The sequence below is a fragment of the Lutra lutra genome, chromosome 11 (genome assembly GCF_902655055.1).
Source record: "Lutra lutra chromosome 11, mLutLut1.2, whole genome shotgun sequence".
NCBI lineage: Eukaryota > Metazoa > Chordata > Mammalia > Carnivora > Mustelidae > Lutra > Lutra lutra.
Window position 1 is genome coordinate 21,543,540 of NC_062288.1, and position 15,849 is coordinate 21,559,388.

Genomic DNA, 15,849 nt, shown 5'->3' on the forward strand with positions numbered 1-15,849 from the left:
CGGGCTGATCTGCCGTGGCCTTACCCTCGCAAAGTCGGACACTGATTCATTCGAATTTCCAGGTATATACGTTTTTATTTTTCTCTTTAGGGACTGGTAGCTTAAAACTTGCAGATCTGTTAGCGTTATAAATACACACGCTCAAAATATTTTGAGTAGGAGCATTTTAATCACGAAGCCAGCACATGTTCCTGTGAATCTGGTTAAACTCTGGCAGCTGTTCAATGGGACCTAAGGAAGAAAAGAAGATAGGAAGGTAAAACTCAGTAAAAACAAGTACTTGGGCACGTTGTGCGTGAGAGAAAAGGAGCCGGGCTTACCAACGGCAGCAAGAGCTGGACTCTTAGCGTGAATGTATCTGGTGCACACTTCTTGAATTGTCTCCGCATTTACAGCCTGAAAGAGAGAAGACACCAGCATTCAGAGCTCTGTGTCGTTAAGACGGAGTCTATACCTAGAACGTCTTTAGAATTTAAACAGGGATGTGTGATACAAGCGCCTGGAGTGTCAAGTCTACTTACATCAATTCTTGCTTCAAGCTCAGGGATGGGAATTCTCCTGTTGTAACATAACATCTGCCTACCAATATCTTCACAGATTGGGGTAGAACCTGTTTAAAAGGGAAGGAAAAACTACTGGAATACAGATCAACCCTCTGAGAGTAGAATTTAGGTCTTTATTCTTACCATCAAGCTGCAACAACATGTTTGTTTTCAGTAGATTTTTGGCTCGTGCAACTTCGCTTTCAGTTACACTTGTACAGAGTCGCATCCTAAACCAGTGGGGAAAAATCAAATGTCAAGTAGTCTGAAAAGGTTATGTGCTTTTTGAGTGAATGACTTAAGATATGATACTATATATTCTATGTACTGCACCACAACATACAAGGATTAGGACTCCAGCTTAATGGAAAGTTGAAATTTTAATGATCCTAGTTGCTACACAAAAGCTGAAAAGTCACTGACTCTCTATTCTCCTGGTATCGTTAATTTCTCAAAAATAGTATGATTACAGATAAAGGTTCACTCCAATATGAAAGCAGGCTGACTGCATCTTGAGAAATACTTGGCCAATCCCTGTATTAGGATGGAATATGCTAGCAGACTGGTCTGGAGGCCACGGACTTCTCGAAAGAATCCAGTGGAATCTAACTTAAGCCTACTAATCAACACCGCCCAGCTGATGAGACTGAGAGAACCATAAGCCATTTAAGAATGGAGGAGGGGGGCGCCTGGGTGGCTCAGTGGGTTAAGCCTCTCTCTTTAGCTCAGGTCATGATCTCAGGGTCCTGGGATCCAGCCTCGAGTCCCGCATCGGGCTCTCTGCTCAGCAGGGATCCTGCTCCCCCCCCTCTCTCTGCCCACTTGTGATCTGTCAAGTAAGTAAAATCTTAAAAAAAGAATGGTGGAGGAGAGGAAGAAGAGTTAAGGATGTTTTTCCAACAGTGTGGACCTTTCTGCCTCTGTCTCAAGGTACCAATTCTGAGTAAAACAATACAGTTTTCTTTTAGCAATGGCAACTTCACATTCATTGCCATAACACCACCTTTCCAAGCCAGATAACCTGTAGAGATATCTTCCAAACAAACTTTTAGGATTGTCTTTCTGAAGTAATCTGCTTAAAAGATTAAGAATTTCCTATAGAATAAAGTCAGCTAGGGGCACGTGGGTGGCTCAGTTGGTTGGGGGACTGCCTTTGGCTCGGGTCATGATCCTGGAGTCCCAGGATCGAGTCCCGCACTGGGCTCCCAGCTCCACGGGGAGTCTGCTTCTCCCTCTGACCTTCTCCCCTCTCATGCTGTCTCTCACTATCTCTCTCAAATAAATAAAATCTTTTCACATTAGACTTGAAAATCATGGGAACAACTGCTACTCTTCAGTCTTGTTCTCTTGATTAAATGCTAACATCACTATCAAAACCAATCACCAACCATGTGAGGAGGAAACTAGTTTTAAAATGTGAATTATTAAAAAAAAATAAAAAAAATAAAATGTGAATTATAAGCAAGACTTTTCTCACCATTCTTTTTGGACAACATGTAGCATGTCGGCAATGGTGGCCGGTTCACAAACCATATAGATTCCCCACAATCCCGTATCCGTGTAGGAAGTGTTGAAGGACTGGAAGCTGTGACAGAGGCTGCCATGGCTGGTGAGCTGGGCCAGCTTGCTGGAGAGATTCTGTAAGGGAAAACACTGTCCAAGAGAACTGGAGGCATATGTGCCTAAACTACGGAAAAGAAACATGAGTTCTGTGGCAAATAGTGAATACCACAATGGGCGGAGTTTTGATCTAGCAACATCTCAAGAAGTTAAAATTCAAGGATACTAAGAACCATACTTCTCACCAGCCCACTATAGCCCCAGAGAAATGCATGATGTAAAAGCAGTGAAACCTGTGCTAACACAGCTGCAGCACTTCTGCTAGAGTAATCACTCCTGTCATCGGCCCCATCTATAGGGCTCTTGGCTGCGTGTGCTTAAAGATTTGAAATTCCACTGTGTGTGAAGCTGAAGATAGTTACACGAAGTGTATTTTGTTGAAATCTTTCAGTACAAACATACTTTGTATTTTGAATTTGAGACAGAAAAGTTAACAAAAATAGTACAAGAAATTCCCTTTATCCAAATTCCCTAAGAACTGTTACTTTACCATGCTTCTTTCATCATTCTCTTTAAAAAAAATTTTCAGCTGTTTGAGAGTACATTGAAAGATCTGATGCATTTTACCCAGAAATGCTATGTACACACTTCTGAAAAACAAGGAAATTAACCTCTGTACAATCATTAAAACTAGATTAACATAGATATGGTACTATTAGTGAATTCTAACCTTACTCAAATTTTGCTACTTATCCAACTTAAAAATTAGGGCACCCACACAAAAAAGTTGTTTCTGGTCCAGGATGCAATCCCGGATCGGTTTATATTTTAAGTCCATTCACAGTACCTTGTCATTTCACCTTATCATTTATTATGGAAAACTTTTTTAAATCACTTACCATTCCTCCTCCAAAAGAGCGATCCCAGTTGCCAATCAGTGTGTTTGCCACCATGAGACAGATCGTATCCGGATGCGCCCACCCAACGGCCTCAACAGCGACTGCAATATGCGCCAAAGGCATCTTGTCATCCCTCACTCGTATCTAGTTAAGACCAAACAAATCTGGTTAAGACCGCCATCATGTATCGGGCTTTACAAGAAAGAAGGTTTAATCATGCCACATTACAATGAACAGTCTAATGTGGAAAAATCTCTTGAGTTCTGCAAAGAAAACTTCACCAGAAGATCTTTTGAAATAAGTGCAATCCTGCAGACATAGCCATTAGATGATTACCTGGTCAAAAAGAATTAGGTTTTTTCACTGGGAGAGATCAGCAGTATTCGGACGCTGACATAACAAGCTTATCCTTGTGCCACGGATGCTACACGGTTCCATGCGGCTGCCAGCCCTCGCCAGGTACTCTGAGCGTCCTCCCTCCATGCGGCAAAGGAGGCCGCTGACAAGCTGAAGCCTACAGCTGACAAGCAGCGGGCTGTCTGCAAGTTGTCGCTTAACAGCTACTCCCAGAAATGTACTATGAGCAGAACTTAACCTAATGTGAAAGTCAAAATTTGGGGCAGGGGCGCCTGCGTGGCTCAGTGGGTTAGGCCTCTGCCTTCGGCTCAGGTCATGATCCCGGAGTCCTGGGATCAAGCCCCGCATCGGGCTCTCTGCTTGGCAGGGAGCCTGTTTCCTCCTCTCTCTCTCTCTCTGCTCACCTCTCTGCCTATTTGTGATCTCTGTCAAATAAATAAATAAAATCTTTAAAAAAAAAAAATTGGGGGGGGCATTTGAAAAACACACTTCATACCTCAAAATATATATATGGGCATAGTGTTAAGGAAAAAGCACAAAAAGAGCAAATTATGACATTCCCCTCAAAACCTTGCTTCCTTAGGAAAGAGAGAAGTGATTAAGTAATATGGACTATAAGTCCATCCTCTTCCCTTTTTCTTTCCATTTAAGCCTCTCGTTTCTTCCATTTTACTCCTGTTCAAAATAAGCACATTTTGCACACTCATTCATAAACACAACACAAGAAGCCCTAAGGGCTAAGTACTAGCTAAGGAGGCTTGCCCTACCTCACTTCCTGTGAATTTGCAGGGAGGCAGAGCTGGTATTTCTCCTTTGTGTGTGGACAAAGAGTCACCAAAATGAAACTTTGCTAACTCAAGCAGTTCATCATGGGAAACTCCTAAATTGAAGGAAAATATTTCATATATCTAGTAGCAGCACAATCTAAGGCAGACAACTACCTGCCAAACTTTGTTTTACAGTAAAGCTCCAGGTGGAATGCAGTAAAAGCCGTTACAGAGTAAGCCCACGCCACACGCTTTCTCCCTGCCGGTACAAGGCCTGGCGCTGCACAGCTCTCAGTCTGTATAACAATTAACAGTTTTCAGCAACAAATTCACAGCTAAGAATAATAAGACAGCTTGAAAATACCACATTCTGTACAGAATCATGTTATATTACTAAAAGTTCTAGAATGCAAATTAGCAAAATCACTTTTCAGTACATTGTAAGTAGAAAAGAATGTAAATGTAATACGAGCTTTGTTTTCTGAGCTCTGCTACCAGAATTCAGGAACAAAATAATGTCATCTAAATTTCTGAATAAATCTGTAGCTAACCAAACATTCACTGTTGGCCATCTAAAACCTAAGAATTCTATATACATGACTGTTGGAACTCATGACCCAAACAGATTCAGTGAAGGATAAACATAAACTCAGAAAACAAATTTAGACATGTGGCAAATGCTTTAAAAAATATCACCATGAAGGTTCTTTATATGAAACCTTTCTTTAGAATGTAAAAGCACAACTTACACCCGTATTTCCCAAACAAATCTGTGGCATAAAACAAGACCAGGCCCGAGTGCCTGTTTCAGAAGCACTGTGTAGGACAGCCGCCTTGGCTATCAATCCAGAGGGTGATGGAACAACAGGAAGGGCCTAATGTTCCAGAATGACAAGCAGAGAGTGAAAAACCATGGACATGCATACAGTTCTCAGCACCTGACACCACCAACTCCCACTGTTCTGACTTCATCTATGGCCCTCCTGACTGGCCACTGCAGACCCTTGGTTCCTACTCCCAAACCTCTGCATATCCTTATCCAAAAGGCCATGAGCCAGTAATTTTTTTTTTTTTTTTAAACGAAGCTAGGTTTGGGGTTTGGTCTTTTTCATTGACTAAAAAAGCCATTGCTTATAAGGCTCATCATCACTTAATGTATCAAAAAGACAAAGTGCTAATTAATATAGGACAGGCCACTAATTGTAAGATATCCCAACTTCAGCAATATCAAAATGAACCTATGGGAACTACGATAAAACCCAGGGTATCCATATGCCACCAACAGCAGAGACATCCCAGACAGCGTGGTGGTTGAGGCCTCCTCTCACTAGGTCTTCTTGTTTCCCAGGCAGTTTCAAATGCGGACTCCCCAGTCAGCACCAGCCATTTTAAAGATTTTATTTATTTATTTGACAGGCAGAGATCACAAGTAGGCAGAGAGGCAGGCAGAGAGAGAGGAGGAAGCTGGCTCCCCACTGAGCAGAGAGCCCGATGCGGGGCTCGATCCCAGGACCCTGGGGTCATGACCTGAGCCGAAGTCAAAGGCTTTAACCCACTGAGCTGCCGAGGCGCCCCAGCACCAACCATTTTAGAAACAATGTTGCTCAAGAGAATCTCAGCCCACTGCCTGCTGTGCCAAGGTAACCTGATTTAGTGTCAGAGGCCAATGACTAACCTGTTAGACTTAACCCCTATGTTCATTTTCTCCATTATTCCCACATAATTACTCAGAATTCTATTCAGAGCAACTAGAATTTTAATTTACTGTCATTTCTGAAGAGAGAAAAATTAAGTCTATATAAAAGAACACCATCTATCTCTGCTTTACCTTAAAAAAAAAACAAAGAAAACAAACCTGGAAACCAAAAGTGTACTGTTTGCCTAAATTCAGACTGCCAGGAAATCTAGCACAATCTACTGGGAATTTTCTTTCATTCACTGGCTTCAAACGTGTCCCCAAGGAACCTTGTCCTGATGCCACCTGCATGTTTGGATTCCCATTAAACACTCTCAATGGTTCCCTATATACTTCCCCTTCTCAGTACTTAGCTCTACTTAATGAATAAACAAAGAATGAACCAACAAAACATACTCATTTCACGCCTGGCCAAGAATGAAATTGGTTCTCAAAAAATAATTTAAAATCAAGAGATTCCCAGGGGCGGCTGGGTGGCTCCGTGGGTTGGGCCTCTGCCTTCGACTCGGGTCATGGTCTCAGGGTCCTAGAATCGAGCCCCGCATCCGGCTCTCTGCTCTGCAGGGAGCCTGCTTCCCTCCCCCTCTACCTGCCTACTTGTGATCTCTGTCAAGTAATAAATAAAATCTTAAAAAAAAAAAAATTCCCAAAGTACAGTACACCATCTCCCAAATATCATTACCCAGTCATTTAACTCCTTTCCTTGCAAAGTAAATCCCAATCTGTGTGTACACTTATGTAAGTTTTTCTATTAAAAAAAAAAAAAACCCTCTACTGAAGAAAAGACAGAGGAAAAGTCTATTTCCAGTGCTGTACATTCCCCTTAAACAGCATATGAAACAATTTGCTCAGTAAGTAATAAATTCCAGGACATGTCCCAGCAGGACCAAACTAATAAGCACAACACTCTACAACTGCCTTTAAACAGATACAGAGATGGAAATCCACGAACCTCCAGCAGCAGCAAGTACTATTCTTGGCCCCTTATAATGTGTGGTTATATAATCCACCAAGTCCTTCCGATTTATAGATCTGTAAATGGAGCAAGAAAAGCAATATAAAAGGAAACTAAAAAGCAGACCTTCATATAAAATATCTGACATTAAATTGGACCTTAAAGGCTCTAAGTTAAGTGTAGTTAGAAATGTAATATAGGCAACAAGTATCAAAACAATTCCAACTTTTTTATATCAAGAAAAAAGCTGACACTGTTACTTGTTATGTCAGTAGTAGGCATGGGCCCAGGCACCTGGGAGTCAGGTGGGGCTAAAATGTAGCCAACCACAACTTTATGTGAATTACTAGGGAGGAAAAAAATTACATTTGAAACACACTTTTTGAATGTTTCTGAATGTTAATTTTCAAAACTCAAATCCCCCCCACACCAAAAAAATCTTGAGAATTATACCTACTTGATATTTTCAGTTGGCCCCAAAATTGTCCGTCCAAGTGCTGTATTTTGATAAGCTGTGGCATGAAGATAATCAAAAACAACTTCCTGTAAATTGGTTTCAACTTCCTGCATCTCTCTAAGGATTACGCCACGCTCACGTTCAATCTCTGCTTCTCCCAATGTGCTGTTTTGTATTATATCAGCAAGAATTTCTACAGCTAATTGAAAATAAAAAATGAAGAAACACTAAGAATCTTAATATTCAAGATTAAGATTACACTAGCATCAGAAACCATGACACAGCACCATTCAAATTTGACTAAATGATTAAACTAGGGAGAAACAAACTTTTCTATACATTCAATATACCTAAAAGGACAATATTAAAATTAAAAATACAAAATATAAACCTCTGTGGTACCGAAGAACTTGAGGAAAATTCCTACATTTGTCAAAGATCCCCACAATACTTGTAGAATCTGTACACGCCATAGAATCTGTACCTGAGTGTATATTGTTCTGTATGAAAATTACAAAGTAGAAAATCATCTGCATTAGAACATCTAGGATTCATTGCACCCAAGTATTTGCTACCCTGGTTCCCACAGCAGTGAGGCTGCTACATAAAGAAGGCAAGAAACAGCATAACCTAAAATATGCCCCCAAAGAACCACTCACAGAATTAGTGTCTTCTCGAATATCCTTCCCCACTTAACTTAATCCCAGTGTCTGTTTCCATGCATTTGATCCATGTGGGCTATAGTCTCACCATTAGCAAAATCACTGATAAATCATGATCTAACAGAGGTTAACATGAAGAAAAGGCTAGGTATCCCGAAAGGTTAAAAGTGACCCTTCGGAAAAACTGATGAAGCCCTCAAATATTTATCTAAGAATGACCCTAATTTGCAAAAAGCCAAAAGTGAACACAAGGACATCCTACTATGCTGTTACGCAATTTTATCAGAAAAATTACTTCTCCCATAAGGAAAAACCTAATCTACTCTTCAAGAATTAGTACAGAGTTGCAATCACAGTCTAAATTTTAATAAATATGAAACATTTATAATCTTTAGTTTTTTTTTTTCCCTCTACTGCAAACTTTTGTTCCTCGTTTTACCTTCACTCTAAGGGTCCTTGTCTCAGCAGCAATTATGTGACATTCCAACTATAATTAGTTACCTCTTGTCTGCCCAACATGACAAAAAAGACTGCTAGGCCCAAGCAAGCTGGGGCAGTGATCATGACAGTCCAGAGGTCATGATGGTGATTGGTGATGAACAGTCCAAAGACACCGGAGGACAAGGAATCCTATGTGAAGGCTCTCCTTACATGGGACTGGTAGTCTAGACTGCGATTTGCTCAAGTGTGAGATCCTATTTCCCGGAGTTTGTTTTAATCAGAATCTTTTTAATATATACTTAATATTCTGTGTGTTAGTACAGTAGTACCTGTATTTAATTTGTAAATATACCTATACTGAAGTCTACTCATGTCACTTACCAATAAGGCTGGGTGATCATAAACACTGGAGACTGCTAGTCTGACATCACGTTATTACTTCATACACTAGGCTAGGCTTCACGCAACTGAGGGGACAAAAACCTCAAGCAAACCCCCCGAAAGAGAGCTGCTTCCAAGAGCACTTCCAAGAGCTGCTTCCAAGAGCACAAGAGCTGATTCCTCAAGGAGCTTCCAGGCTTTGCCACTGCCACCGGCAGAGGCTCTGTCCTTCCCAACCAAAAGCCAGGAGGAAAAAAATGGTCTTCTACTTTGTCTTATCCTTTCTCTAATCATTTTTTGTGTGTATGGTTTTGGGTTTTTTTTTTTGCTTTCCCTACAGTTTTCTGTGTAAAAAAAGGAGAGGGATGAGCTAACCAACGCTTTAAAGTAGCCTGGTCTACCCTCTATTCTTGGTCCCTAACTAGTCCTGGGGTAAAACAGTTCAAGGAAATCATTAAGAACCTTACCAATGTTTTTTGCAATTCAAACCAACACACCCTCTTGTCATTTTCATTGGTTGTAATGCAAGTTAGACTACCGTGTTATAAAATTTTTATTTACTTGCAGGTGGCAGGTTGTTGTTGTATAGAATGGGGAATTAAAAAAAAAAAAAATGCTCCTAGGGGCACCAGGGTGGCTCAGTGGGTTAAACCCCTGCTTTTGGCTCAGGTCAAGGTCTCAGGGTCCTGGAATCGAGCCCCACATCAGGCTCTCACCTCGGTGGGAAGCCTGCTTCCTCCTTTCTCTCTGCCTGCCTCTCTGCCTACTTGTGATCTCTCTCTCTCTCTGTCAAATAAATAAATAAAAACTTAAAGAATAAAATGCTCTTAATAACCAGAGCAATTACACAAGAAAATGAAATAAAAAGTATCCGAATTTGAAACAAGCAAAACCATCACTATTTGCAGGTAACACATTATACACAGAAAACCCTAAAGACTCCATCAAAAAAACTTCAGAATAGGGCGCCTGGGTGGCTCAGTTGGTTAAGCAACTGCCTTCGGCTCAGGTCATGATCCTGGAGTCCCGGGATCGAGTCCCACATCGGGCTCCCAGCTCCATGGGCAGTCCGCTTCTCCCTCTGACCTCTCCTCTCATGCTCTCTCACTCTGTCTCTCTCTCTCTCTCAAATAAATAAAATCTTTAAAAAAAAAAAAAAAAAAAAAAAAACTTCAGAATAAATCAAGTAAAGTTGCAGGACACAAAATCAAAGTACAAAAACCTGTTGCATTTCTACACACTAATAATGAACTAGCAGAAACTAAGAAAACAATCCCATTTACAACTGCATCAAAAAGAGTATCTAGGATTAAACTTACAAAGGAGGTAAAAAGACAAACTCTGAAAACTACAAGACATTAAGGAAAGAAACTGAAGATGACAAAAGTAAAGGAAAGCTCTTCCATCCTCACGGATTAGAAGAATATTAAAATGTTCATTACTACCCAAAGCCATCTACAGATTCAATGCAATCCCTATCAAAATTCCAATAGTATGGGGCGCCTGGGTGGCTCAGTGGGTTAAAACCTCTGCCTTCGGCTCAGGTCATGATCCCGGGGTCCTGGGATCAAGCCCCACATCGGGCTCTCTCCTCAGCGGGGAGCCTGCTTCCTCCTCTCTGTCTCTGCCTGCCTCTCTGCCTACTTGTGATCTCTGTCTGTCAAATAAATAAATATTTAAAAAAAAAAATTCCAATAGTATTTTTCACAGAATTAGAACAAAGAATCCTAAAATTTGTATGAAACAACAAAAAATCCCAAATAGCCAAAGCAATCTTAAGAAAGAACAGCGTTGGAGACATCACACCCCCTCATTTCGGATTATATTACAAAGCTACAGTAATCAAAACAGTATTGGTATTGGCATAAAAAGATACACCTAAATGACTATAACAGAAGAGAGAACCCAGAAATAAACCCACACATGAACAGTCAATTTACAACGGAACCGAGGATATGCAATGGGAAAGGGCAGTCTCTGCAACAAATGCTGCTGGGGAGTTGGGGCAGCCACACGCAAAAGAATGACACTACCGCCATCTTGGGGTACCCAGGTGGCTCAGCTGGTCAAGCGATCCTGGGCTCAAGCCTGCTCCGGCTTGCTGCTCAGTGAGGAGCCTCCTTCTCCCTCTCCCTCTGCCTGCCACTCCCCCTGCTTGTATGCTCGCTCTGTCAAATAAATTTTTAAAATCTTTTAAAAAGAAAAGAAACTACCACTATCTTACACAATATACAAAAGTTAACTAAAAATGGGTTAAGGACTTGAGAGTAAGATCTGAAACAATGCAACTCCTAGAAGAAAACATAGGCAGTAAAGTACCTTGACACAGGTCTTAGTAATGATTTTAACTGACACCAAAAGCAACAAAATAAAAAATAAACAAGTGGGGGGCGCCTGGGTGGCTCAGTGGGTTAAAGCCTCTGCCTTCGGCTCAGGTCATGATCCCAGGGTCCTGGGATCAAGCCCCACATCGGGCTCTCTGCTCTGCAGGGAGCCTGCTTCCTCCTCTCTCTCTCTGCCTGCCTCTCTGCCTACTTGTGATCTCTGTCAAATAAATAAATAAAATCTTTAAAAAAATAAACAAGTGGGACATCATCACACTAAAAAGCTCCTGCACAGCAAAGAAAATCAACAGACTGCAAAGGCATTAAAATGTTTCACTACATACATATGGGTCTGGAGAATGTATTTTTGAATCAAGTGTTAGGGCCTGGTTTGTACAAGTCTTGCAGCTTCCAACTATTTGATACCATTTGTCATATTCACAGAAAAAAATAAAAACAGGTGTCCTCTCACCTAGAGTTTGATTCATTTTTTCACATTTCTGAGGATTACACTTCCACAACAAACATAGTAAAAACAGTAATAGGTTATTTTTGAACTTGTGAAAATTACCTATCTGCACTGTACATAATAACAGTACCTCTTGGTAGATCTTTAGAGAAGGCTTTGGCATAATACACAGTCTGCTCTCTGGAGGTGTAAGCGTTGAGATGAGCACCCATGTTTTCAATCTCAAGTTCCAGATCTAATTGGGATCTCTTTTTGGTGCCCTGAAACAAAAAAGAAGAAAAAGAAAATTATGATGCCTTCCTTTACCTCTCATTTTTCTAAACACTTCAGGCAATGAATATGAGGATATAAGCAACATCAGTTTCATGCAAGGACCAAATGTGATTTCTAAAGTGCATTGGGCCTCAAAAACACTGGTATACTTCGATAACACGTATATCCCAAGAGAAAATCCTTGTTTCAACTCTACAAAGCAACTTTCAGTAATTATTTCAGAAAAAAAAAATTAAGAGATTAAATAAATAAACCATACTACTGGGGTCACTTGGGTGGCTCAGTCGGTTGACTGTCCAACTTGATTTCAGCTCAGGTCATGATCTCCGGGTCCTGAGATCAAGCCCTGTGTGGGACTCTGCACTCAGTGGGGAGTCTGCTGGAGATTCTCTCTCCCTCCCCCTCCCACATGTGTATGCACACATGCACGCTCTCTCTCAAATAAATAAATCTTTAGGGGCGCCTGGGTGGCTCAGTGGGTTAAAGCCTCTGCCTTTGGCTCAGGTCATGATCCCGGGGTCCTGGGATCGAGACCCGAATAGGGCTCTCTGCTCAGCGGGGAGCCTGCCTCCCCTCCTCTGTCTCTGCTTACTTGTGATCTCTGTCTGTAAAATAAATAAAATCTTTTAAAAATTTTTAAATAAGTCTTTAAAATATATATATATATATATACACACACACACACCTACTACTTTAGTAGTTCTCCTTGCCCTATAATGAGAATTTGTGCTTAATGCAATCTTAAAGGAAATGTATTTTCATAAAGTCTTACAACTTGCCTTGAAAGCCATATGCTCCAAAAAGTGAGCTGTGCCATTATTCTTCTCATTTTCATAGCGACTTCCAGCATCAATCCAGAGCCCAACCTTAATGTAATCAAAGAAAAATTAAACATCATTTTCGAGGGGCGCCTGGGTGGCTCAGTGGGTTAAGCCGCTGCCTTCGGCTCAGGTCATGATCCCAGGGTCCTGGGATCGAGTCCCACATCAGGCTCTCTGCTCAGCAGGAAGCCTGCTTCCCTTCCTCTCTCTCTGCCTGCCTCTCTGCCTACTTGTGATCTCTCTCTGTCAAATAAATAAATAAAATCTTTAAAAAAAAAAACAAAACATCATTTTCTTTCTTTGGGGGGAATGGAACTGGAGAGAGGGAGCAATTTCCTTCCTTTTTTTCCCACAAAGGCTTTCCAATCCTAACACTAGTTTTCTGGACTTCAGTGAATTGACAACACATTCCTATGAACTATGAAATTTAAAAATTTTGGTCATTGAGCTACTGCTGAGTGCTAAAGCATCTACAGTATGCCAGTTTCACAGAGGACCCAGATTTTTAGCCCAACTTGTTGGTAAAGCCAATTAACAACTACAGTATAAAGAACATTAGAGATTGCCAGAAAATCTAGGTTCGAATCCTGGCTCTGTCATGTATTAGCAGTGTGACCTTGGACAAAACCATTTACTTTTTCTGAACTTGCCTCTCAACTGGGCGTGATGGTGTGTACTACAAAGAATTATTTTAAAGATCAAGTAAGACAACATATGTAAGAACAGCACAGAGTAGCCTAAGAGAATGTACTTCCTTCACTATCATCACTACTAACAACACAATAATGGGCTATCAGAACCAGATGCAGACCCTTAAACAAGGCACACATGTACTTGCTATGAAAGTATCACCAGAAGAAAGATTCGCAAATGAGAGTCATCTGTCAAGGTAAAGTAAGTGCCACCGTTTTTCAACCACCACCACCAATAAAAAGCTGAGATTAAAATCAACAATTGGGGCACCTGGGTGGCTCAGTTGGTTAAGCGATCGCCTTGGGTTTAGGTCATGATCCTGGAGTCCGTGCCCAGCAGGGAGTCTGCTTCTCCCTCTGACCTTCCCTCCTCATGTTCTCTCTCTCTCTCTCAAATAAATAAATAAACTCTTTAAAAAAAAAATTAAATAAAATCAACAATCGGCTCTCTCCTAATGAGGGGTCACCTAAACAATGGTTGCTGGAATTACGTACTGTGCATGTTGAAATGCCAGAGTCTTCAGAGGCCACCCTGAGTCCGTTGTCCAAACGCGATACTCTGGTTTCGGGAACATTCAGAACCACCTGTGTAGCAGCCTGTGTACTTCGCAATCTGTTCCCTCCAAAATATAATGACTGGTTGGGGGTGAAGCGGTGGGAGAGAGGAAGCAAAACACATCACTATTCTGATATTAAATGTTGGTTATACAGAGTCTCTATCCCAGTCTCTTTCCTCCTTCATTTTTGTTCACTGGGACCTAGCCCTCCTCCGCCTGGCTTAGGAACCTGGCTCAGGAACCTGGCTCAACCAGTCCGAAAGCCAGCAGCATGCCTACAAACATCCTTCCCTTAAGGAAAGCAAACAGTTTTTATCATTATCCAGAGAGAAAATGCTTTTGTTTCAGTACCTCTCCTAGACATGTTTAGTATTATAGAGGAAATGGGGGGGGGGGGCAAGAAAAGGAGAGAAAAATGTAAAAATACCTATACACAACCCAAAAATGAGATTTAGGTTCTCTGCTCAAGGAAAAAGCATAAAGTTTTAGAAAACGTATAAAGTGAAGATAGGAAGAAGGGCAGATGCTCAAGATACCCTCTGGCTGGTTTGTTTGCTGACTACGCACTACTCGGCTGCTGTGGTTTTTCTTTTCCTTTAGACGCATGTGAAAGTCCCACATACCCTGGAGAAAGCTAGAGGTTCTCGTGAGAAAAACATACATCCTGACAAAACTTTCTTTTGGCCACCCCGGGGCTCGCAGAGAGCACAGATGGGGAGGAAGCTCAGTCCTCGGCAAAAAGAGAACTCTGTTCTCGCTTTTTAATTTCCCCCAATTTGCAACCACCGCACGCACTCTTTATGACCCCTGGCAACTGAGGGGGAGGGCCGGTAACCAGTGTCGTCCCACACTTTTCTAGCAGGTCACGCACGGTGGGTGACCAAGGTCAGCTCATCCCCGGCGGAAGCGAGCACCCCAATCTCAGGCTTCGGGTGCCGACCTCACCGCTGGGCCGGCGCGCATGACTCAGGGCTGCCGCGCGGGGTCCCGAGGGAAGGCCCCAGCCCGGTTCCGGGCGGCACCCGAGTGGAGAGGAGTGGAGAGGAGTGGAGAGAGGAGTGGAGAGAGGTGGAGAGAAGTGGAGAGAGGTGGAGAGAAGCTCACCCTCCCGGCAGCGCCTCCAACCAGAAGTCTCCCCGCGAAACCCCAAAGCCGCCGCCGCACCGCCGGGAACATCACCCCTCGAGCGGCCGTCGCCGCCATCTCCGCTCCAGACTGGGTAGAGGATGTGCTTCCGGGTCGTGACCCGAGGTCCCAGAGGAGAAGGCGGGCTCCATCTTGTGGCCATAATAGAAATGACACTCTGAAGCGGTCCTAGAAGGCAGGGAGCTGGGCTTGGTGCTGATCAAAAGGCCCCACATAATAGCAATTAGGGAGGGAGTCTGTAGGAGGTCATGTATTATCAGTTACTTAGATCGCCTGTGGCGTGTGAAGTTCAGATGTGGAGGAGTTAAAGGTAACCTGGTGCAGCTTATTGTGCCGTTAGTGGCTAGAATTGATCGGACAAAGTGGAGACAATCCAAAACTCACTCACCGTCCTTAAGGAAGCATCTATTGGGAGAGACAAGCGTGGTGAGATGAGGGAAGGAAGTGTCACTGTTGACCCGTATTCACTCTTCAACCTTTACAGGCTGGTTCATTTCATTACACGAAGTTGCTCCTGGTGAGGCCACTAACTATTTAAAGAGGGAGACTTCATGGTGTTACCGTACCGTCCTAATGGCAGAATTTGGCGTCGTAGATCCCTTTAAAATTTCCTTCCTGTATCTTAGACCGCTTCCTCCTTTGCACAGTACCTTCTTCTTTACTTTCTTGGACAGCTCTTTATTCACAGATCTCTTGATGAAACTAAAAATAATAAGCACTGGGGCGCCTGGGTGGCTCAGTGGGTTAAGCCGCTGCCTTCGGCTCAGGTCACGATCCCAGGTCCTGGGTTCGAGCCCCATATCGGGCTCTCTGCTCAGCAGGGAGCCTGCTTCCTCCTCTCTCTCTGCCT

The 15,849-nt window shown here is 42.4% G+C and overlaps 1 protein-coding gene across 2 annotated transcripts; it reads right to left on the minus strand.

Moving 5' to 3' along the window:
- Positions 1-83: 83 nt before the first annotated feature.
- Positions 84-15,104, minus strand: PMPCB (peptidase, mitochondrial processing subunit beta). Of its 2 annotated transcripts, none has more exons than XR_007121689.1 (13): positions 14,958-15,104; positions 13,792-13,932; positions 12,563-12,649; positions 11,641-11,770; positions 7,234-7,432; positions 6,774-6,853; positions 4,126-4,238; positions 3,002-3,145; positions 2,020-2,180; positions 687-772; positions 522-632; positions 321-396; positions 84-231 (listed from the first exon to the last, which is right to left on the minus strand). XR_007121689.1 is itself a non-coding variant. In XM_047696130.1 (13 exons), exons 1-13 carry the CDS (start codon positions 15,054-15,056, stop codon positions 167-169), a joined length of 1,470 nt encoding a protein of 489 aa, XP_047552086.1. In that variant the 5' UTR covers positions 15,057-15,104; the 3' UTR covers positions 84-166. The 2 variants fall into 2 exon arrangements, 1 of the variants encoding a protein (XP_047552086.1); XM_047696130.1 differs by having other exon boundaries at positions 522-610.
- Positions 15,105-15,849: the final 745 nt, after the last annotated feature.